We start from the raw sequence: 24,353 nt of genomic DNA, 5'->3' as shown, positions 1-24,353 counted from the left end.
GATATGCACTATCTTGTAAATAAATCGTGCAACTTACTGCTCATTTGAGAAACAACTCTCTCAACCTATATCAATTAGTAAAAACCCTGAACTTATTACGGTACGACCCGAAAACACAACGTCACATTTGAACAAGGTCTTACGATTTTCAGATTGATTTCTGATTGTTTACTGAGATCGTACTCCCTGATCATAAACCTTTGATCGTAATCATTCCCTGATCGTAATCATTCAAAGAAAGCTATAATTTTTCATGATTTTAGAAAAACTGTAAGTTATAATCATCTTACTTGTCGTGTTTCTCAAGACATCTGACAAGAATGGGTAGAATGCCACTGCGGATAAGGTCATCGATGGGGGGGTTGCGGTCGGATGAGAGTAGCTTGCGGGCAGACTGTACCGCCTGCAGTTGCTTCGTTGGATTGTCACTCGATGCGTCCATCACCAACTGTTCCAAGTTGGTTGTGAAGAAATTTCTGTCGAATTCTTCCTCATCTGAAATAATTGTGAAAAATATTTTCAGGATATCACTTTAGAATTGAATAGATTCCAAAATTATTTTTGAAAAATCAATACAAAATTGTAAATTATTAGAAGCCTAGTTAAAATGTGTTTGAAGTAGAAATTGTACTAACACAAGTGAGAACATAGCTCCATTTTTTGGAAACTTTTATTAATAAAAAATGACAGTTTTGGGTTCAAGCCTGTTGTCCTCTCCCAGCCATTGAATATGATTTGTTATTGAATAAATTGAATAACTACTTTGATAACAATAACAATCCAGCTCATGTAGAAATCCAAATCATATCTAACTTCAAAGTGCAATATATATATGGAATTTCACTTTTTGTGTAGTTGAGAAGTTGATATTGTGGCAATTATTCATAGGCCTATTGAATGAAAAAGACTAAGAAATTGTCAAAAAAGTGACAATAAGATAGTGACAGACTGATTTAGCCTACTGATAAATCAGTGGTTTTTTGACAATTTCTTAGTCTTTTTCATTCAATATATGGAATTTCTTGTTCGATTTTTCAGAAACAATATTTTACGTAGAACATAACTAAATTATTGAAATTAAACATTGAAAAATACTGGATAAACTAAATAGCCTATAGTGCTCAAAACATTTGAAACTGATTAATTTCTTTTACTAAATAAATGTTTCTATCAATGCAGAATTCAAATTAAATTATTCAATGATTATCAAATTGTCTACAGTATCAGAATAATTTCACCAAATCTTTTTACAAAATGTCTACTATGAGTCTTAATACCCTTCAACTGCTCAAAACTTTACGATTTGAAAAACCAACATGCAAATAACATAGCCTCAAAAAATTTGACATGAAATAAAAAAAAATTGCTTGCATTTCAGTAAGTTATGTAAAATTTGAAACAATTTTTTATTCTGGAGCAATCTCTACCACTTTAATTCTTGTTATAAAAATAATTCAATTTGTTTTTGTTTACCGAAACATAATAATCAATAAATTTGTATTATAATTAAAACGATTTCATTTAAAGATCATGTGGGATGATTTTATTAAAATTATTACAGTTGTTAATATATTTAATATCATCATGGACCAATATTATAGGATAAAACTAAATTCAATCTACTGTTTTGTGCTTTTAACAGTCCCTAGCAAAGCACGGGTAACGCCAGCTTGTTTAAAATAAAAATAACATCCACACTAAAACTAGAAAGGACATACCTGCAGAATCTGAGACTGGAACATTTCTTCGTTTCTGAAGTGTTTCTTCACGTTTGTTTTTTCGTAGCTCAACCGTGACTTCGTTTCGCCTTCTTCGCATCTCCTGAAAAATATTAATGCAAGCATTAGGCTATACTAGAGAATAAAACATGAAATTCTAAGTTGGATTCACTTATAAAGCAGCAGGGAAACGAGAAGTAGTATCGGAGGTTAAGATGGCTGGGACATGTTCAGCGAATATAAAAGAGCCAACTTCATATTAGAATATTGAGGATCAAGCTGGGAAACCGCAGGAGCAAGGGAAAGCCACGAAATAGCTGGATAGATTGTCATAAAGGACTCGGCAGGATTAGAGAGGAGGAGAGTGGTAGAGAATCCCAAAGCTGTGGAGCAGGCAATAGAGCCGCGCGGCTAGTGCACATAAATTTATTAGATTTGATGATACTTGTTATTTGTTAGATGAATAAGAAATATTAACTACCTACTAACTTATATTGCTTTTACAATGTAGATATCTAATGGATCAACAATACTAATAAGTTTATAGGTTATGTGCTCCCACAGCTAAACGCTAAGACTAGCCACGCGGCTCAAGATAAAGCCTTGAGGCTGGAGTCGCCGCTAAGAAATTGCACCTGTAGATAACCCTTAGTTTTAAATCCTACTTATAATTTAGCTGGTCATTCAACTGTAATTAATAACACTTCTAGATTATTCAAAATTGATGTAATTAAAACCTATAAATAACTAATGACACAAAGTTCAAAAATGAAGATGTTATTGGCAACCTAACCTATATAGCATCCTATTGAAATAAAATCATATAAGTTTAAAACTGATGTTAGTCATAATATATGTGATGGATAAACGGCATTCATGATTTGTAAAAATTGAGAATTCAAATTAAACTTCCTGTAAACTTAGATCATAAGTACAGGACAAGGTGAAGGCCAAATGAGCAAATAGGCTACAGGGCCTAGCCTTTGTCTGGAACAAATTCATACAGGCGCAATTGCTTTTTTTTAGGATTAACAATATAATGTAGACGATATGGTATACAAAGATATGATGTAAAATGTAATTTAATTGCAACGTTTTCTCTTTATTTATTTGAAAATGTGCGTAAAAAATACAAATTGTCTAAGTACGAGAAAATTGCTATATCATGCAATAAAATTAGTGGTATAGATGATAATTGAATTAATTAACTTTAAAATCTTAAGATAAAATAATAAATCAATGTTGAGATACATACATCTTGATCTTTTCCTTTATTTTTGAAAACTTGCATCCTATGTTTTATTTGATCGGACGCCATTCTTGCTAGAACGAATGAAGTCCTATTTCACAAAGGCCGGTAAAAACTCTCTTCAAGTTCTAGGATGTGGTTGTTGTAACACACACTCACTCTTAAAAGACTACTTCTAACTAAAATAAGTAAATCATTTTAAAATAGAAGAAGAAACTAAAATTCTCTATTAGTTGAACACATTGAAACACGTTTCGCTACGATTGCACAAAAACAGACACAAGGAGAATGACGTCATGATCGCCAAGGTAACAAATAGGTTGAGAAATATAATTTTATAATTATAATCCCTCTATCAACAATTTACAGCGATGAAAAAAATAAAAAAATTAAAACCAAAAACTGACCAACTTTGATGAAATTTACATGGTTGATCAATTTTTTAAAAACTACTAAGAGCGGGAAATGATTTAGACTAATAGATTTGTTCATCAGCTGATTTTATCTAATCTGAAACTGGGAGCGCCATCACATTAGCCAATCAGAGAAACGTATTATCACATTATTTTCAAAGGCGCGGTTTTTAAAATTTAAAAATGAACTGAGCAATAATATTAGCTATGAAAATAATTATAAAAATCTTATTTAAAGGTATAATACTACGATAATTATTTATAAATAATTCATTTATTTATGAATATCTCATATTACAGAGAAAATCTTTTATGATTAGCTCCTATCTAAAACATACCGTAAATTATTTGTTATTTATTTATTTATTTATTTATAAGGTTAGCAAAAAAATACAAGAATCGGAAAAGAAAAAACAGGCTATTGCCTAAAACTTCTTCAATTTCCTAATTTAGTTTTAAATTGTCCAAATATTATAGGTTATGTCCATTCAAATTTCTACACCAAATCACAATCTAAAATATAAATTAGAATAAAACAAACAATTTTAAATTTGGATGGATTAATAATAATTAATTATACCGGTAATAAGTGCTTTATTTATTATTTCCTTATGTTTTAGAGTTTGTATTATTTTTAAAAATTTGGTTGGAATTTTTGATATTGTATCTGATTTTTCTTGTTCTCAACGACTCAATTTTTTTCATATTTGTATTTATTATTACTTTATTAGTACTCTTACTTCCTAGTTCATATAAATATAATATGAACCTTTAGTTCAATCTAAAATTTGCAGTGTTTGCAGCAATTTAAATTATAGATTTTATTCATAAGGACACCAGTTTTAGCTATCAGTAGGTCGCCAGAGAGCAACCATTGGTCATTTTCACACAAAGGAATGCACATCTAGACTCTATAGAGTACTAGGAATTCGTCTGCTCATATAGGGTTCCTCATAGCTGATAAGAAACGTGATTATTCCTTACACAAAAAATTTCATAGCGTATATTCCGCTCTAATTAATAGAGGACCCATAGGAATTGTCCTCCGATTGGCTGAGGATCAGTTTTTGGTGAGAATTAGCCAATCAGATCAAAAACAACATAACGTACTTTGTGTGCTGAGAGGATAACTCACCTCTCATCATTTCTGTATCCGTCTCATTAGCCATGTACAAACCTGGAGCTGATGTAAGCATCGTCATTATCAGCAAAAAATATAATAAAAGATCTAATTATCAAATTGTCTTGGAGAGCCCCTTACTACATACAGATCCGCTTATTACGAGTTATTTGCTTCATAATACATCACTTTCCAGTGATTCGCAACCCACCAAATATCGCTGTTCATCTTTTATCAACAACCTTCTTTACAAACCCCTTTACATCACCTTTGGTGAGAATTGCATGCATAATAGAAATATAATAATGTAAATTGTAGAATGATAAAAACAGAATAATGCTGAGAAGTTATAGTGAAAGACATTAATTTATTATTCTCAATGTCGAATGAATGCGGCCTCCTAAAAAGCCTTTCTCAAGTACAGTAGTAGGCAAATGATTACTCTTCATCTCATTCACGAAAATTTCAGAACCTTTTGGAAAATATTATATATATTTTTTTTAAATTCAAGCAATCTAATTTCTTTACGTGATTATATTTTATTGCTCACGTTCAATTGTGTACCTGAAAAGACAAACAAAACAAATATATTATCAATTACTATTATGACTAGTTCCAACAAAAAATATACAAAGAGACAAACTGATTATGTAATTTATACTATATCAAATAAGAAGAGCTTCACTATTAGGCTTCAATCATGTACGATAGTGCATGAGAAGAGTAATATAACTATTCGAAGAAGTGGACGAAGTCGATTTGCACTACTATCTAGAGGGAAATGTGCTGTTCTATGCGGATGACACTTCCTTGTTCTCTGCAAATAAGAGTGTCACCCAGGCTAAAGCAGATGAGATGGAGCTGTATGATAAAGTACGTGATTGGTTCTCACTAAACAGATTGTCTCTGAATGAGGCAAAACCCCAAAGTATATTGTTCTCTCTATCAGATGTCAGTGAGTGTTTGCAGCCGGTCCGATTATTGGGGTTCACTCTTGATGCCAAGTTACTCTGGGAACCTCATATAGACATGGTGTGCTCCAGTCTCAGCAGCATTGTCTATTTACTGAGAAGGCTGATGTCTGAACTGCCAATTTCGGTGGTCAGACAGGCCTATTTTGCTTTTTTCATTCGAGGATGAGTTATGGTTTGAAATTGTGGGGTCATGCATCAAGCACTTCTAAAGTGCTGTTAATTCAGAGGAGAGCGGTCCGGGTGATTTCTGGGGTGGGCTATCTCGATCACTGTAAGCCCCTTCTTTCTAAAAATGGCATTCTATCCGTAATTAATGAGTTCATCCACCAATGTTTGAAGGATATACATCAGATGCAGGATAGGCTACAAAAAAACAATGACGTTCACATTCACTTCACGAGAAACCGTGAGAGTATATATATATATATATATATATTATATATATATATATATATATATATATATAATATATATATATATATATATATATATATATACCAAGATGCAGACTTGAAAAGTCTAAGTCGACCTACCCTGTGATAGGCTACAAATTCCATAACTTGCTACTAACTCAAGTTAGATCCTTGCCAAATAAACGTTTTCTCTAAGTACTTAGATCCTGGCTTATTGTGAATCCATTTTACTCAGTAGAGGAATTCATTACTGCTGATCACAACACCCTAGTCAATTTAATATAATGCTTTTTTTGTCTATTAATACCCAAGTACAAGAGACCACTAAATTATCTGATCTAATTGTAAATTTGCTTTAACTGTTCTGTTTTATTTATTATTTTCTATTGTATATATTGTACCTGTGGAATTTATTGTATGTTTCTTTAATGTGAATTGTGACTTGGCTATATGTAACTTCTATGTTCAACTGGCCCAATAAAAACTTGCAACTTGAAACTAGTGAATAAAGTTGAGCATTATTTGCTTAAGGTGCGTACAGACTTTCGCTCTGCTCCGCAACCGAACGTCACTCGAGCAGAGCGATTGATGATCGACCGGGGAGCAAGAGTGGAACGCGAGAAGAGCTGACATCTCCTGTAACGTTCATGATCGGTGCGACTGCAGAGCGGGGGCGGAGCGATGGAGGAACGAGGGCGAAGCTTGCGCGGATATATCTGTACGCAGCTTTATACTTTTAAAATATGGAGCAAATGTTCATTTTCTATGAATAAACGTGAGCAAAACCTTTTGCTCATGCTCATCAAAAAAAAGGTTTGAGCATTTGCTCAAAAGTAAAAGCTTATGCTCAAAATTGTATGGATAAACTAGAGCATTTGCTCAACTTTAGAAGCAAATGCTTCAAAAAAGGTGAGTCTAGTCTGGAGCACTTTTCACCTTTTGCTCATAGTAAAATGGCTCGGCTAATTCGTGTAAGAGGAAACTATACCAGATACGATCACAACCAATAGTTGAGAACTATAAAACTCTTTTTAGATTCAACCATAGGATATAATATCACCATTATTCCTACAAAATAATAAATACAAAAGATACCTATCCGATATAAAGATAGCCATCACGGAATAGGAAATAGGCATTTAATAAAATGAGAGTGTAGACGTTTATAAGAAGGCTATTGAGATTATAAGATTATGCTGAAGATTATTATAGAGATGACATTAATTTTTACGCTATCATTTCAAAACTCAGAGCTCAACTAACCTAAAACTCAATTCATGGATAGAGAACAGAGCAGACGACCAAACACAAGCGGTGTCTATACTTGCATATTTAGCGCTTAGGTGAGCTATAGAAACAAAGTAAAGGCTACAAAGGCGAATCAGCTGAAAAAAATCTTATATTACGTGAGCATTTTTGCTCCAGAGTTCAAGAGCATAAGGTAAAGCTTATTCATATAAAAATGAGCAAATGCTTATGCTTCTACCTAATGCTCATGAGCAAAAATTATGCTCCATGCTCATCAGCATAATATGCTCTGGTTTTATTCATATAGCCCATTATGTAGGTTGCTCAAAGGAATCACGCTTATAAATTGTGTCATATAATGAAAATTTTTTACTTCGCAAAATCATTTACATTGATGTATTCCACATTTGAAATCATAAATCAAAAAAATTGACACTATGAATCATCGTATCTGAAAAAAGGTCGATTAGGTTATTTTAAATCACAAAAACATGAAGTGGAATGTCATTTACAATTATTCATTTATGTATAAATAACATAGGTTATTCTCTTTTATAATAGAGTATAATCGAGTGGCCTTACATACATCTCCAATGCTTGAAGTACCCGGTGTGCCAAACCGTTGCACGTTTTTGCTAACCAAATTAGCCACTGATTGAAGTACTGTGTTCGGATCTTGTAATAAGATTAATAAGATAAGAATTTAAATTTAGGCTTATTCATTATTCTCTATAGGTGCAGTGGATATTTTCGAAGAATAAATAATTTTCAGTGCAATTAATGACTTTTTCACATTCAAATATCTCCAACATGGCAGAAGGGGAAATCAATTCACAACATCAATAAATATAATTTCTAACCATTACTCATAATTAGGCATGTGTGGTGAGTTAAAAACTTACTGAAACATAATTATATCTTGAAACACATTTTTGATTGCGCAATGAAATCAAGCATCCCAATCATCATAATATCCAAAGTTGATTCTTAATTGTTCATAAAAAACAAATAGAAGAACAGTTCCTGGTATAATCCTAGTTGTTGCAGGAATGAATCCCTTTTAAAAGTGAGAAATGATCAAATTTCAGGAGAGAAAAAAGAGTTAGTTTTGTGATTCAAATGAAAACTAGTCAATAGAGTAGAAGAGTAATTAACGATAATCAAATTTTGTGAAGAAAATTTTGGATTAATGATTTATTATAAAACCATGCTGAATTTTATAAGAACATAATTATCATCACCCAATCAATACATCCTTGGCAGCATGAGCATGTGCATGAGCATACACATAGAAGAAGGGAACGTGAATGATTAATTAAAGGTTGCTATTTAGTTGATAGACTGATATAGGCTAAACTAATATACTTTACGATATTTACGACCGTATATACTTGCAAAATATTTCAGAGGAAGCTGTAAACTTTTTGTGGATAGCATAGTGGAAATTTTAAACTAGGTGTGATTCACTCTCTTGTATTGTGAATTTCAAGTGATTGAGATATTGAGGCAATTAAAAAGATCGAATATTGAAAAGACTGATGAGTCTGAAAGAAATATTGTAGGCTACTATTCTCACTGCCGTACTATACTTTTTCAACTAGGCCTTTCTAAGACCAGAATACTATGAAAATTGTCTTGAGGAAATATTAAAATTTATCTATACTATAATAAAGGAAAGAATTGGCTTATACATGTACGAGATAGGAAATTCACGAATGACAAATCGTCTCAACTACTCAACTGATTAAAATTGAAATTTTCCATATCGATTCTTGATTTACCGAGGATGGTTAGAAGGTTATTTTAAATTCTTCAAGATTTCAGTTTTTTAAGTTCTTAATTAAACCTTGCGGAGCACGGGTTACCTGCTAGTATAATATAAATAAATAACTAGACAAGGATTTCTGGTCAAGTAAGTTATGTTGAGTCATATCTTATATACCGTACTAAGTTATGTTGCGATAAGGTTGAATCTTATATCAAAATCCGCAATTAAGTTTCGCAAAAAGGTAATGTTACCTTATAAAAAGCAGCTGGTCCTTCCAAACCTGTTTTATATATTGTATCAAATAAACCCTGAAAAAAGTACAATTCATTAGTCTGAGTGAAAACACTTGACGTATTAATTATATTGAACTGCAAAGATCGAATGCACAGAATATTGGTCATATTGTACTGATATTCTTTTCCAGAAACAAAAGTGGTGTTGTAGAATACCAGAAACAATAATTGTGGAATGGATTTGAGATTTTACATCAACTGTATGATTTTACATGAGTCTATTTCAATCAATATACTATGAATCAGAAGGATGTTGATAGATGACTTACACTGTATTCTCCCTTATTGAACATCAGACGAGTTTTTATCACATCAATGGGTTGCGTTATTGTCACTGCTATCACTCCCTGGAAAGTTGAAGTTGATAAAATCATTAAAAGTGAACTCCGAATACGTACTTAATTAATCTGTGAGAAGAAGATAGACCAACAAGTAAGCAATTATTGTAAAAATTTAAATGCTTAAATATGATTAAAACAAATATATATTATGCTAAATGCTTAGAACAGATAATTGTTATTGATGTAATTTTTAACACGAATAGTATATAAGATTTATTTGAATAAGTTGATGAATTACGATGAAAATTGCAAAAGAGGAACGTATAGAGTGGATAAAAATTATAATTATAATAATAGTTATTCAAGAAGACCTCGCAATAACGTTTTACACCAGAGATAACATAGTTTTATAAGGATGGTTCTACAAAATCATAAAATATAAACAAAATGAACCTACAGCCATTATACTCGTGAGAACGTGGGTATTTGCCGTATCATTGAATCCATGATGAAGAAGAATTTCTTTGATGTGATCATAAGACGCTAGCTGTCCAATTGTCAAGACCATAGCCCGGCAACTAGCGGCACTTGCTCCGGAAAACAATTTGCTTATTCCTTCTTCATTGATTATCCGCCATATTCCATTGAAAACATTAGTGTAGCTGCAAAAATAGAAATACATTTTTTTATTCCACCTCGCTAACACCGTTTCTGAAATGTTCTAGTTAACATCTAGGATGTTGAATGAAAATGACTTGATTTTGTCAAACTACTGATCTATTAGAAACACTAGTTTCGGTTGCTAGACCATGATAATGGTTGCCCAAACGGTATACCGGTACCTAGTTGAGCATGTAACAGAATATATCGGGATAGCGGTCGAAGAATTACTCTGCATTTTTCGTCGAAGAAAAATTCGCGCTTATTGGAGCCGAGCAGAGCAATGTGTTAGGGTACTTTTCGAGTCGGTGGTGACTGGTGAGCCGTGATAGCGGTCGGTTGTGCTCCAAGTTGCAGCTCAGATAAGATATAACTGTTTCGATCTTTCCCCGTTGTTTGTGGAAATTTACTGTAGAAAATCAAATAGATTCTAACCTATTAACTTCTAGTTGTAATCATATTCCATTTGAAATTATTGATCTAATTAAATTAATTAGTAATTTCTAATTAATGACTTTCTCACTTCATTTCTAAAACTATCAAACTAAAAAAATAATCATAACGAAATAGTTTTTTCTGTGATTATTACTACTTTTTAACAAACCCTTGAATCAATTCTAACTCTAATTTTTAATTCAATTATAATACTATATTGTCCTTAATCGTAAAGATTCTTATAGTTTTTATTCAATTCTAATTTCAATTGATTTACGTTATCGGCGTAATCAACAATTTATTACTTGGTTTCATAGTTACTTCGCTTCTTTTCTTAAAGCTTATTTAATAATTCCAAATCAACCGATCACAGTCATCATCAATGGTGAATAAATTTCCTCTCATCTTCTTAAATTGGTTTTCCTTAGACCTCTTATTTTTTCTCTCTCTTTAAACAGGCCGAAATAGATCCGCTCTTGGTGGGCTGCTTCGTAAAAAAGTTATTGTAATTGCATTGCATGTTGCGAAGTCGCTCTTGGCCCGGAGCTGGACTGATAGGGGTGGTCTATTTCGTTTTTATGCCTGTTTTTGGATATAGGTTTTTTTAATAAGTAAACTGTTCAAGTTTTAAATCAACTTCGATTGATATTGATCTGACTGTGTCTAATTAAAATTTAAAATATAATTCATAAATACTTAGACTTAAGTAAAGACTTAATATTATAATAGGCCTTTTATTTCTTGGAAATAACAATATCCTGTCAAATCTTATATTTAAAAATTTCTTTCTTGTCTTAATTACAAACACAAAGTTTAAAAATTAGTTGAATATTTGATTAATTAATTATAAAGTAATTTTTTTTGAAATTTAAGTTGGTACGTAAATACTGGTTCTTTAAATTTAAATATTTCAAACTACAAGTTTCAAATGCTCTGAAGTGGACTGTATAAAACGAATCAAATCTTTGTTCCGAATAATAAATCCATTCAGAAAAAAACACATACCTAGAACACATGGAAAATCGGAAAAAGTACTCACCAAATCCCAAATCCAACATGTCGCGAATCGAATTGCTTGCCTACTTATATTTGAGGTAAAAGGTGGACAGTTGGATAGGATAGATGAGAGGAAGAGATAGGTGAAATTATGCAAACCGATCTATCCGAAATGCGATTGTTAAAGTTGGTTCCTTGCTGTTTTCCCGTTCTGAGATAAAGTTTACTGTCTGGATATATATAACACTATGACTTGACTATTGATAAAAACAAAACTAAAAATTGAGTTCTGGCATTCACTTTTCACTAATACGAAACGTGAATAACTTTTCACGTAGAACGAAAATACAATATTTATGTACACGAATAAATGTATAGGCCGAATTTCCTATAATATTAAACGACACGAATATTTAGGCAGATTCAGGACGAATTTCCTGAATCTTGAAGCCTCGACAGGGAGTGCTAGCAATACGAGAGCTGAATTCACACTGACTGGCAAACTATCCAGTGCTCGGAACGATAAATTGATGAGTAATAGATATTATAAAATTATGGAAACTCTCCTGCCATCTGGCAGTAAATGAGTGAATGAATACAATTTCAAATGACCTCCACATAAGTAATAGTCCCATAATAACAAAACTGTTTGGTAAATAGCCTAACATTCATATTGGTTTTTAATTTTGTGTATCTAATTGGTTTCCCCCTCCTTCTAATGTAAAAGAAAACTTTACTTATTTTTCTATAGAATATAAACTGGAAGATAGATCGATAGCCTCATCTCTACAGTATTGATTTTTAATACGTTCAACTATGAAATTGAAACAAACCACTACTAGTTGGGGTAATCCCGCAGTTTTATATCAGAACTATAAATTCAGAATGCACAGAACATCATCACCCGATGGAAATACTATAGTTTGGCGATGTCTGAATAAATCTTGTGGTATCTCTCTGAAAACAAATCCGCATTTTCTTCTCTTGACTTGTGATAAATTGAAACATGACAATTTACCGAAAGCCACTGATTTATTGACTGCTGATAATAGCTCGTTATCGCTTAATGAAACTACCGTTCATGATAATAATGTTGACGAATCTATTAATTCACCTGTTGACAATTATTTTGAAGTGATAGAATCAGCTGATCCTGAAGTCTTAAATAAAACCAACTCGTGCAGCACCCCTATAAATACGAGTTTTCCAACATATTCGGTTTCTAGCGCTATGCTTAATGATGAAGACTTGACAGTGGTATCACTGCGAAGGGAAATCGGTGACTTGATGGATAAAATAACAACTTTGAAACAGCAATGGAACGATGCAATAGAACATGCTATTGAAACAGATAAGAAGTTGATGGAGAATAGTATTATATTAGATCAAATGAAAGTTAGTATAGAGGTTTTGGAAGTTGAAAATACTGCCCTGAAAAGTGAGAAGAAATGTATAGAAATTGAGCTCCAGGATCTAAAGAATTATTATATGCCAGGTGTTACGATATCAAATAATACATTAAATTCCTCCATTCCCTTAGCGAAAAACTCATGCGACATACTAAATGATTATGAAAAAATGACAGTCATTACAAGTAGTACTTATAAACGCCTAAAAGAAAGAGCACAAAAAGTGAAACATAAAAAAGAGTGTTAGTAGTGGCAGATAGTCATGGACGAGACCTAGGTTGGGATCTAAATCGCGAATTTGAGAATGACGGTTTTTAAGTAACTGTAGTTGCGAGACCAGGAGGAAATTTCAAGACAGTTACACATGACATAAATAGATTGACCAGAGATTTCAATTTTGACGATGAAGTTAGAGTAATTGCCGGAACAAATGACGTAGTGAGTCACACAAAACAGCCTACTGAACTTGACCTGCAACCAATCATGAAAGCAGCTAAAAAAACTAAAGCATCAATTTCGACCGTTCCTTACCGATACGACAGACCGTTCATGAATGTGAATGTTGGAAAATTAAATGCATGACTGTCAATTGCTGGAACTTGCAAGCTTTGAAAGAGCTGATTTCACACGCCATGGTCTGCATTTGAATAAAACTGGAGGAAAGCCTAAACTTCGGAAATTGATTCATGAGCACGTAACAGGCAGATTAACAGCAAATAGTACAAATCATGGAAATGGAGATGCTAGTATGTTTGGCTCTAGTAGGCCTATCCCGATTTTGAATAATTTTTTAGGAAATTATTTTTTCAGACGCCCATATAATTCGAGACTTTACTATATCAAAGGGTTACATCATTCTACACCAGAAAATTCAATACATGAGCAATAAAGTAGATAGAATTAATGTATTTCTAAGAGTGGAAAATCCAGATGTTGTAATATTCTCAGAACACGGCCTCAAGGAAGCGGAACTTTCTCAATTGAGTTTTGAAGGCTATAAAATAAGTGCTAGTTATTGTAGAAGTCTGCATAGGAGTGGAGGCGTTTGTATACTGCTAAAGAATAACATTAGAGCTCAGAAATTGTCATTTTTGAGCCGTTTTTCAACTGAAATGGATTTTGAAATTACATCTGTAGTTATAGGAAAGGGTGAAGGGAAGACTGCTATTGTTGGAGTATATAGATCGCCAAACAGAGATTGGAATGATCTTTATGACAAGATGGATACGGTTCTCTAATACCGAACACAGAAGTATCATAGAATTGTAATAGCAGGTGATTTTAATGTCGATCTTCATGTAAAGAACCCAATGAGCGATGCTTTTAGAGACCTCTTTGCCGAAAATGACCTCACAATAAAAGTTTGTGAAATTTACTAGGATCACTAGAGACACTCGGACAATTATCGACAACATCATAACAAATATAGTAGATAGCACTGTTTTAGTAAAGAACTCTGAATATCAGACCATACATTTCAATCTTTAAGGGTGCAGAGTGATGAGTATGGATCTGAAGAGAAAAGTCGAGTGGTCTCAAAAAGCTCGAGAGATGTAAGTGATGGAAACCTTAATTTTCTAAATGTGCATCTTTCTAGAGAAGAATGGGATGATGTTTATAGTGGTAATAATCTAAATGAAAAATTTTCAGCATTCACACAAACTTTGAATTATCATTACAACGTTTGCTGTCCTATTAAATAAGTTTCAGTTAGTGGAGGGAATATTAAGAATGAATGGATCTCTAATATTAAAAAACGCCGATGATCTCTTAAAGTTGCGGGATGATTTAAAAGCTCCATACAAACGCATGATGGAAAGTAGAGACTATGCAAAGGAGCAACACTGTATGAATTTGAAGAGGTTCTATTTAAATGAGGTTAGAATAGCTAAGAGTAAATCTATTGCAGATTCATTACGAGAGTCCAAAAATTTAAATCGTTTAAGTCTACCGGTCTGGATGGAATGTCGACAATGGTAATTAAGTATTAAGATAACTTATTAACTCCACTCACTTATTTAGTAAATGAATCACCAAAGAATGGTGTGTTCCCCAATAAATTGAAGGAGGCAAAAATAGTACCTATCCACAAGGGTGGTGACGAAAATGTGGCAAACAATTTTAGACCGATCACTTTAGGAAATTCTGTTGGCAAGGTGTTTGAAAAATGCATGTTAATTCGTCTTGTTGAGCATCTTATGCAGAATGAAATATTGGCGCAGGAGCAGCATGGTTTTCAGAAGGATAAATCCACGAAGACGGCAATTGCATCTATGTTTGAGGACATAATTGACATGGGGAAAAAGACTGTCGGAGTTTTCCTGGATTTAAGCAAAGCTTTTGACTGTGTGGACCATGAAATCTTGATAAAGAAGTTGGAGATAGTGGGTGTGAGAGGTATTGAGCTAGAGTGGTTCAGGTCCTATCTCCTGAATAGGTCTCAAGTTGTTGAGATTTCAAGGGTGGAAGATGGGCAGTTGATGAAACATTTATCGAATAGTCTATCAGTAAATGCAGGTGTCCCACAAGGAAGTATCCTTGGACCTTTTGTATATGAATGACATACCACAGGTTATATCACAGAGTAGAGTTCTACTATATGCTGACGACACTTCCTACAATTGTGGATCACAAGATGTGAATGTTTTAGAAATGGACACTTTTTTAAACATAAATGCCATAGCCCAATACCTTCAACAACTTAAGCTTGGAATAAATGAATCAAAATCACAATACTTACAATTTAGACATAAGAATAACTCTAGGCCAACACATAATATTAATGTCCAGGTAAATAATACAAATGTTGACAAGCCTCTTTTTGTTAAAATCCTAGAGGTAGCTTTAGACCAGTATTTATCATGGGATTACTATATTGATCAGCTTTGTAATAGAATCTCCTCAGGTGTTTTTGCACTCAGACAGATTAGAAGGTTAAATGATTCCAAACTGACAATGGCAGTCTTCCATTCTCTAATTATGCCACATATTCGCTATGCCATTGTTGTTTGGGGTGGGCCCTGTTTGATATGAAAAACGTTGAAGATCTCAATCTATTCGGAAGGAAGATGAAAGAGTCATTGATGGAACGTGTATTTTATACCACACAGGAGTATATGTGAAGGGAGAGGCCCTTTGTGTGCTGATATGTTTATATGTATATGTATGTGTATATATGTATATGAGTATGTGTCATGTGTATATTACTTTCCTTGCCCTATTACCATGGGTAAGGAAAGTATTGCTTTCCAAAAAAATTAAGGTACCCTGATTTCATGTTTTCTATACGTTTCAAGGTCCCCTGAGTCCAAAAACATGATTTTTGGGTGTTGGTCTGTGTGTGTGTGTGTGTGTGTGTGTGTGTGTGTGGTGTGTGTGTGTGTGTGTGTGTGTGTGTGTGTGTGTGTGTGTGTGTGTGTGTGTCTGTGAACACGATAACTCCATTCCTAATTAACCGATTGACTTGAAATTTTAAACTTAAGGTCCTTATACCATGAGGATCCGACAATAAGAAATTCAATTCAAAATGGCGGATGATGGCTAAAAAACCATATTTTTCACGGTTTTCTCGAAAACGGCTCTAACGATTTTCTTCAAATTTATACCCTAGATAGCTATTTATAAGCCCTATCAACTGACATGAGTCTCATTTCTGGGAAAATTGCAGGAGCTCCGTAATATTCCTGAGAAGAATGAATTTTGTTAAATTTCTATCACGATTTTCTCAAAAATGACTTGACCGATTTTTTTCAAATTCATACCCTGTATAGTTATTTATCAGCTCTATTAATTGGCATGAGTCTCCTCCCTGGGAAACTAACAGTGGGTCCACCCCATCCCTGAGAAATTTACTTTGTAACCTTCTTCTCGTATCGATAATAGGTTGTTTGAGGGAGTGAAAAACTTCAGTTATCTGGGTGTGGAATTGAATAATCAGAATATGATGAGCACCAGTATCAAACAAAGAATATTGTCGGGAAATAGAGCATACTACAGCAACATGAAGCTTCTAAAGAACAGGCTCATCAGTAGAAGCAGCAAGCTTAAGATTTATGAAACCCTTATAAGACCTGTAGTTACCTATGGCTCTGAATCATGGACTTTGACTAAGGAAGACCAACATAATTTAAGTGTATTTGAACGAAAGGTGCTTAGAAAAGTGTACGGTCCTGTTAAAGAAGGAGAAGAGTGGAGAAGGAGAACCAATGCTGAACTTGAACTATTAATAAAAGGTCGTAGTATAGTACGCTTCATAAAGGCACAGAGATTAAGATGGTTCGGACATATTTATAGGATGGATGAAACCAGAATGCCAAAAATAGTGCTTAAAGAGAAGCTTCACTCGAGAAGAAAACAAGGCAGACCAAGAATAAGATGGGAAGATGAGATAAGGGATGATTTGATAAGGATGGGTTATAGAGGATGGAGAGGATTTATAATGGATAGAAACGTTTGGAGGAATGTTGTGGAGGAGGCCAAAGCCCACAATGGGCTGTAGAGCTTTAGTAAAAAAACCTCCTTCTCGTGCGTGAGGTAGGTAGGTAGAGCAGTTTATTCAAAAGAACACATGTCGATATTTTATTTGTAGAACAGCTGTTTTGACAACTTTTAAAAAATCCTCAAATTTCATAATTCAAACAAAGGAAAATGTACTCTGAAAACAATAACAATAGTATAATCATAGTTTTAATTATTTAGCCGCCAATCGGCATAATGCTATTCTCCGAAATTATCCTCTTTTAAGAATGAGGCTTATAGATCAATGAGCAAGGAAAGTTGTGGGAGTGTACCAACCAGATTTTTTTCTTATTGAAAGTAATGTTTTCAAGCATTTTTTTTTTTGACAATTCTCATACTCTGTTGAGTCTCTGGGAAGATATTAAAAACAAACAAACAAGTGGACTCAAAGCCGATGGCCGCCATCCGGGCGAACGGCAGCCAAGCGGCGACCGAGATTATGCCGCTATTGAATGAATGAATGAATGAATGAATAATTGCTTTTATTTTAACATTGCTTCCTAGATAATATTATACAAGAACATAATTTTAGTTATAAAAAGCATTAAACCCTTGGTCAACGACCGTCAGGGTGAGGTTTGTCATGAGTAGACTCCATACAGAATTACACATTCTTGTTTTTAAAATACTTTTCCCTTAGTGTTCATTCAACAGTTCACAACGCACTATCCATTGAACTCTGAAATCAAGTAGTGTCTGTATTTCCATGCACCAACACAGTATGCACCTATGGTGTACCGCTGGCTCATGGCGACCCGCTGCATCTGTTGATCTCGCAGCTTACTTCCAATCCTGTCAATCGTCTGGTCGATGTTCAAACTACCTGCTGCTATCCCCTCCCATGGAATGCTAAATAAGTCATCCAGCATCCTCCAGTCATCATACAGAAATAGCCTTCTTCGAATCATCAATTTCAATCGCATACATGGATATCTTCCTTCATGCAGATTCAAACATCGCTTTACAAACTGAAGGTGTAGCCTTATTGTATGCAGGAAGATTGAACAGACTCCGGTCTCCAGAAGCAAAGCCTGATTCGGGGTGTATGATGGGAGACAAAATACCTTCTTAAGGAAGAAACGCTGGATACTTTCAACCACATCATAGATTCTTCCTCCCCACACCTGTGCTGCGTAAGAAATTACATAGAGAAATTCTCATACTCTGTTGAGAGTCTCTGGGAAGATATTAAAAACAAACAAACAAACAAGTGGACTCCAAGCCGATGGCTGCCATCCGGGCGAACGGCAGCCAAGCGGCGACCGAGATTATGCCGCTATTGTGACCAAGGCGCATCCTATGCCTAACTGCCTTATGTTATGCCACCACGCCGTGCCTCTACCAGCAACACCTGATTTCAATAAATCAGTCGTTTTGACAATATCGAGTACCATTATCATTCAATATGGATATTTACCACTACATCACTTTCACAACAACACAAATAAGTCTAGAATGTCGGATCGTTTCGTATCAACACAAAAAATGAGGAATTATATTGTTTGTTTTAGGATGCATCAATTTCTTAGAATAAATCAACATAAGGAATGAACAATAATAGTAGGATTGAGAGAAATGGACTGCTCTTATCAAGAAATATAATTTATTTAGTCTTCATTTGCGAGAAAAATATTATTCTTGATCTTGTTAATTTAATTCAGACTATTCTATTCCAACACTGATTTCCACTTTATTTTGATGAAATTAAAAAACCTTTATATCTCGAGTTAATTTTGCAAAATTATTATAAAGCTAAATGAATCAGGTCAACTTTATGACAGAAAATGTACTGTTTTCCAGCTCATATAATGCAAAGAATGAAAAATATGACTAAAAAAATGACACAATTTTCTCTCCTAGAGAATATCTATAAAATTGATTGATTGATATCTTGATAGCATCATAAAAAACGCATAGAAATAAAATCGTCAATGATAATAATTTAGTATAAACACGACATTTAATGATCAAGCAATGAATAAGTGTTGCTTAGCAAAGAGAGGTTCTGACTTACCCTCTTCTTTGATCTTTAGGCAGCTTGGTATCGTTCTGCATCCTAACATTGACCACATCACCAGGTGTACCAATAAATCCGCCACTGAATCCAGATATTGCCGCCGAAGCCACTTTCCACTCAAGTGAAGTTCGGTTTGTTTTACTGAGCTCTGCTTTCAACGCCTTTCGTAAATAAAAAAACTAGAATATAGTAAGACTAATTCTATTGATTTAAAGCTTGTGAGACTTATAAGCTTTATATGTGTTGTTTATCTGCCATACGTTAAATAATAAATATAGATAATCAAGGCAGAATAAGATATAATCTACAATCAGATAATGTATGTAACATAATCAGGTAATACATTATTGTATATCTTACCCTATTCCTTCTCAGTTTGAAATAATAAAATATTAGAGTGCTTCGTACCTCATAAACAGCAAATCGCGCAGTGGAGTAGCTCATTTGACGAAATATTGAAGCTGTCAGTCCTCTATACAGTGCAAAAAAGCCTTGGGTTTTGCAAATATGCACCATAGATGGAAGAATTCTCAATTTTCCAGATTTTTGGGTTTGTAAATGTACCTTATCAGAGAAATAATTGAGTTATATACAGCAATTTTATTGATTAATAGTACTTTACGTAACAAGTCCGGTAACGATAATTTACCGCATAAGTATGATTGTTTCCGCCCAAAACGTAGTTGAGGGCAGAATTATCATACGAATGCGCTAAATACGTTACCGCACAAGTTACGTACAATATTTTTTGTCATACTTATCTGAGAAAGAATAATATTGCTGAGAAACAGAAACCATTACCTGCTGCTGCTCGAGCTACTGCATTCTATAAACATGACCTAACAGACAGACCCTTCGAGCTCAACTAAAATAATAAAGGCCTAAATTATGGGATTTCAGATGAGTTCTTATAACTTGAAACTCCTTAAATGAGTTCTTTAATTATTTGAGTTAGTATTAATTACTCAGATGCTATTAGGACTTAGTATAGTCCTAACATACTCGACTGTAAAGAGAACATATGATTTCTTTACAGTATAGTATGCTGTAATGAAAACCACATGTTTTCTTGTTCTGCAAATAGCTGTTTACCGGCTTGATTCAATGCATGGAAAACAGCTGCAATTGAGTAAGTATGACAAAATAGTTATTTGTGCAACTAGTGCGCAAAGTGACAGTTTGCTGCACCGAAAGAAACGTTTACGCCCGAGCCGTAGGCGAGGGCGGAATGGCTTCTTGAGTGCAGCAGAGGAACTTTGCGCACATATTTCACATTAAATTTTTCCTACAGTTACCATTGAATATGGAAAGTGGGTAATTATGGATAAAATGATGGCTGAAATCCATCAAATGTTTGTGTGTGTGATGCTGTTATTAATAACAACCTTAATTCATTTAAAAATTAATAATCCAATTGAAGTTGAAAATTCTCAGCCAAAGTTCTCATTTTTATCCATTCAAGAATCAGAAAAAATACAGATAAAACAAAAATTCGCATTCAAAATACACGCCAAAAGCTGGTTTGGATGACTGCAAAATGGCTGAACCGACAAGCGCGCGACCTAGCGGGAAGAATCGCACCTAACTTCATTCTTTCATCCAGCTAAAAACAGTATTCAGATATTCAGAATTATGATTAACTAGAATTACCGAAAAATACTATAAGTAAACTAAAAAATATTTATAAAATAACATAGACAACAGAAAATATTTTATTGTAGGATATTCTAATGTTATTTTATTAATTTTATTGACATGGATTTCGAACAGTAATTATTTATCCTGAAAATTCGAATTTTAAAATGTGTGTTTGCAAGATTTTTCATTGCTTGGAGTTGAAATAATTATTACTGTCAATAGAAAATAAACATTATTCATTATTAAATGATGAGAAGTTATTATTTAATTATGATTTAGATAAACATTATTCTTATTTTGGATTTCTAGATTGGGATTTTATCATAAATGTAGGGTAGCCATTGAAATGATTCTCATCTAAATCTAACCACAGTCATTGTTACCAACTTAATTTTTGTTTTCGTGCACTAATCCTCCATATAACCCACCAACTATTTTGTGTTGCCATGTTGCAAATCTGGAGTGCAGAAAATTTTTTTCCCGCACTAGAGCGGAAAAGTGATTCTTTGCGTTCTGTAATCAGTGCAGGAATGGCCACTTTTCAAGGTAACTGTAGGAAAAAATATGTTTTGTAATGTTTTAATAATTTCAACTTTCTACTTCATTGGCACTGATAGTCTATACAAGGATAACAATCATTGTGACACACGAAAATGTATTATAATCTGACAAGTCAGCATAAGTTTCGTCTAGTTATTCTATCTTTAAAAAGGTTGGATAAAAATAGTTTCTATGCATAACAAAAAACTATAATGACTCTTCTCAAAGATAGAAATTGATATTTCTTAAAAGATTTTTCATATCTACTGAAATATTTTTGAAGTGGGCCTATAGGCACTTTGATTTTTACTTTCCTTGCCCTATTACCATAGATAAGAAAAGTACCGCTTTCCGAAAAAAATTAAGGTACCCCAATTTCTATACGTTTCAAGGACCCCTGAGTGTGTGTGTTTGTGTGTGTGTGTGTGTGTGTACACGATATCTCATCTCCCAATTAACGTAATTACTTGAAATTTGGAACTTAAGGTCTTTACACTACAAGGATCCGACACGAACAATTTCGATCAAATGCAATTCAAGATGGCGGCTAAAATGACAAAAATGTTGTCAAAAACAGGGTTTTTCGCGATTTTCTCGAAAACGGCTCCAACGATTTTGATTAAATTTATACCTAAAATTGTCATTGATAAGCTCTATCAACTGCCACAAGATTCCCAATTACGAGGCTTTAGATACAATTTAAACAAAAAATTAGTGGAAAAGATTGAGCATGAAAATCTTTAAAATTAATGTTCAGTAACATTTTCACCTAAAATTGAAAATAAGCTCGAAATTCGAGAAAATGTGATTATTCAATTGCAAATTGTTGATTCTATTAAATCATTCACTATGAAGAGATAGCAGACCTCGTGTGTCTCCAGCGTTATTGTCCTGTCACCAGCTGGCTCAAATATTTGAATAGTAGATTTGAAATGCCCGTGAACACTAGCGTCAGGTGATAAATTTTCATAACGGCAAGGAAAGTTGAGTGAGTGTGCCACACCAGATTTTCTGGTTTTGGCATAATAGTAAACTGTAAGCTTTATGATGCATTAGAAAAAATGAGCTGGACTAAAAATGAAACAATGTGAATTTATAAAGTTTGGGTGTATTATGATACCAGAGCATACTTTGATCAAATCCAAGGGATGCATGACAGCTGCTGATCCTGTAGCAGCTAGACCTCCAAAATACCATCTTGAATTCTTTCTTCTTGGGTCTAATTTCATAACAATTTTAGCATTGGCTATTTGAAAATATTCATTGATATACAACTGGAATGAAAAGTTTATTAAATAAAAATTCATTGAATAGACAAAACACTTTTATCATACATTGACATTAGACCTCAAGGTTAAAATTCTAGCTCTATAACATCATGTGTTATACATTAGCAAGAAATAAGCTTCTACAAACTATAACAAACATTTTATAAACCATATTTTGTTATCAGGCTCAAGTTACTAAAAATGTTTGTCGAAGAAGTATCAATGTTTGCCAAGTTGTAATGTATGGAGTAGGTAGAATTGATTCAAGTTAAAAGTTTACAAGCCGTGATTAAATGGTTAAAATGTACCGTTGCCAACATGCAAATTGCAGTGGTGTTTACAAGGCTTAAGCATAAAAAAGCAGCTGAATAAATAAAACAAATCTGGCTAGAAGAGAGTAAAGTTAAGAAAAAGATTTAAATAAGCAATTTAATAACAAGTAAACTTTAAGAATAGTTTAATTGCCTAAGATGCATTAGATTTTTTTATTTTTATAATAAATTATTTTGTCTCATATTTTGGGAGGCTCAAAATAAATACCAGCCTAATGAAGTACAGTAGTTTTGTAAGGTGCCGTATTACAAAAATTAATAACTTGGAAAAACATATAAAAAAGAAATAATATTAAAGCGGGTACGAGTGTTGGTATTATTATAAATAGCCTACTAATAGAATACGAATATTATGATTTGAGTAGAGTAAAATAAAAATTTACTTACAATATTTACAGAATTTGTTTCAAAGTCATAACCATAAATCTAGTATAAGAGCAGTTGTATAACTATTTTATTAATATTTATCAGCTGTATTTCATACAGGGTGGATCCCAAGACCTATCCTGCTTTACGTTTTGATTTTTTAGTCAAACCGGGGAGACAGTAAACTCATCCAGCAGAAAGAAAATGCTTCTAATTGCACTGCACTCTTCCAGTTGAAAATAATGTGTTTTCATATTCCATCTCAATAATTGATTCCATACTACACTGTGGTTTTATTTCAAAGTTAAAAAACAAAATATCGACTTATATGGCTAACGCCAAGAAATTATTTAATTCTAAAAACTGAAACGCGAATATTCTGATCAAAGATATTAAAACATAGAAAATATAGTATTTACATGACTCAAAAAAGTGTTTAAGCTGAAAAAATGAGACATTACGCGGCCCAGTCGCAACCCCCAAATGCGAATAAAGTTGTTCGGATATCTTGAGGTACACTAGAATCAGAATATTTGGGTCAGTTTCCATCTTCACGAACTGCCCTCAAAACACTGTTTTTGTGCCGTAAGAAGCCCTACTGTATGTTCTATTTTTGGTGGAAGGTATAGAAATACAATCTTGCTATCTATTACCTGTCGTGAGTGGAGAAGGAACCTGATATTTTTCTTACACAATA

At 33.4% G+C, this 24,353-nt stretch overlaps 2 protein-coding genes across 4 annotated transcripts in view; both read right to left on the bottom strand.

Moving 5' to 3' along the window:
- The window catches only part of LOC111043605 (importin subunit alpha-3), a 30,004-nt gene extending 26,537 nt beyond the window's left edge, over positions 1-3,467 (bottom strand). The window contains exons 1-3 of the mRNA XM_039423909.1: positions 2,974-3,467; positions 1,719-1,821; positions 291-495 (exon numbers count right to left, since the gene is read on the bottom strand). Of these exons, the coding sequence (XP_039279843.1) occupies positions 291-495; positions 1,719-1,821; positions 2,974-3,036 (371 nt within the window). The 5' untranslated portion in view covers positions 3,037-3,467. The remainder of the gene's footprint in view (positions 1-290; positions 496-1,718; positions 1,822-2,973) is intronic.
- A 1,380-nt stretch (positions 3,468-4,847) lies between these two features.
- On the bottom strand, positions 4,848-23,749 carry LOC111043606 (mitochondrial dicarboxylate carrier). 3 transcript variants are annotated; one of them, XM_022328596.2, is made up of 8 exons: positions 23,678-23,749; positions 22,821-22,964; positions 19,921-20,076; positions 19,510-19,673; positions 9,935-10,139; positions 9,466-9,543; positions 9,155-9,211; positions 4,848-5,064 (listed from the first exon to the last, which is right to left on the bottom strand). In XM_022328596.2, the coding sequence occupies exons 2-8, from the start codon at positions 22,917-22,919 to the stop codon at positions 5,053-5,055; spliced, it is 771 nt and encodes a 256-aa protein (XP_022184288.2). In that variant the 5' UTR covers positions 22,920-22,964; positions 23,678-23,749; the 3' UTR covers positions 4,848-5,052. The 3 variants fall into 3 exon arrangements, with proteins under 3 accessions (XP_022184288.2, XP_039279846.1, XP_039279847.1); XM_039423912.1 differs by lacking the exon at positions 9,155-9,211; XM_039423913.1 differs by lacking the exon at positions 22,821-22,964.
- Between the last annotated feature and the right edge of the window lie 604 nt (positions 23,750-24,353).

The sequence above is a fragment of the Nilaparvata lugens genome, chromosome 3 (assembly GCF_014356525.2).
Source record: "Nilaparvata lugens isolate BPH chromosome 3, ASM1435652v1, whole genome shotgun sequence".
In the NCBI taxonomy this organism is placed as follows: domain Eukaryota; kingdom Metazoa; phylum Arthropoda; class Insecta; order Hemiptera; family Delphacidae; genus Nilaparvata; species Nilaparvata lugens.
This window is presented reverse-complemented; position numbering and strand designations above follow the sequence as displayed.

Bases quoted from the DNA above. Each gene is read 5' to 3' on its own strand.
- LOC111043606 (XM_022328596.2), bottom strand. From the start codon at position 22,919: ATGAAATTAGACCCAAGAAGAAAGAATTCAAGATGGTATTTTGGAGGT. The intron at 20,077-22,820 runs GTATGCTCTGGT...TTCTCTGATAAG, and splicing joins ATCCCTTGGATTTGATCAAA to GTACATTTACAAACCCAAAA. The intron at 19,674-19,920 runs GTACGAAGCACT...TATTTACGAAAG, and splicing joins CGCGATTTGCTGTTTATGAG to GCGTTGAAAGCAGAGCTCAG.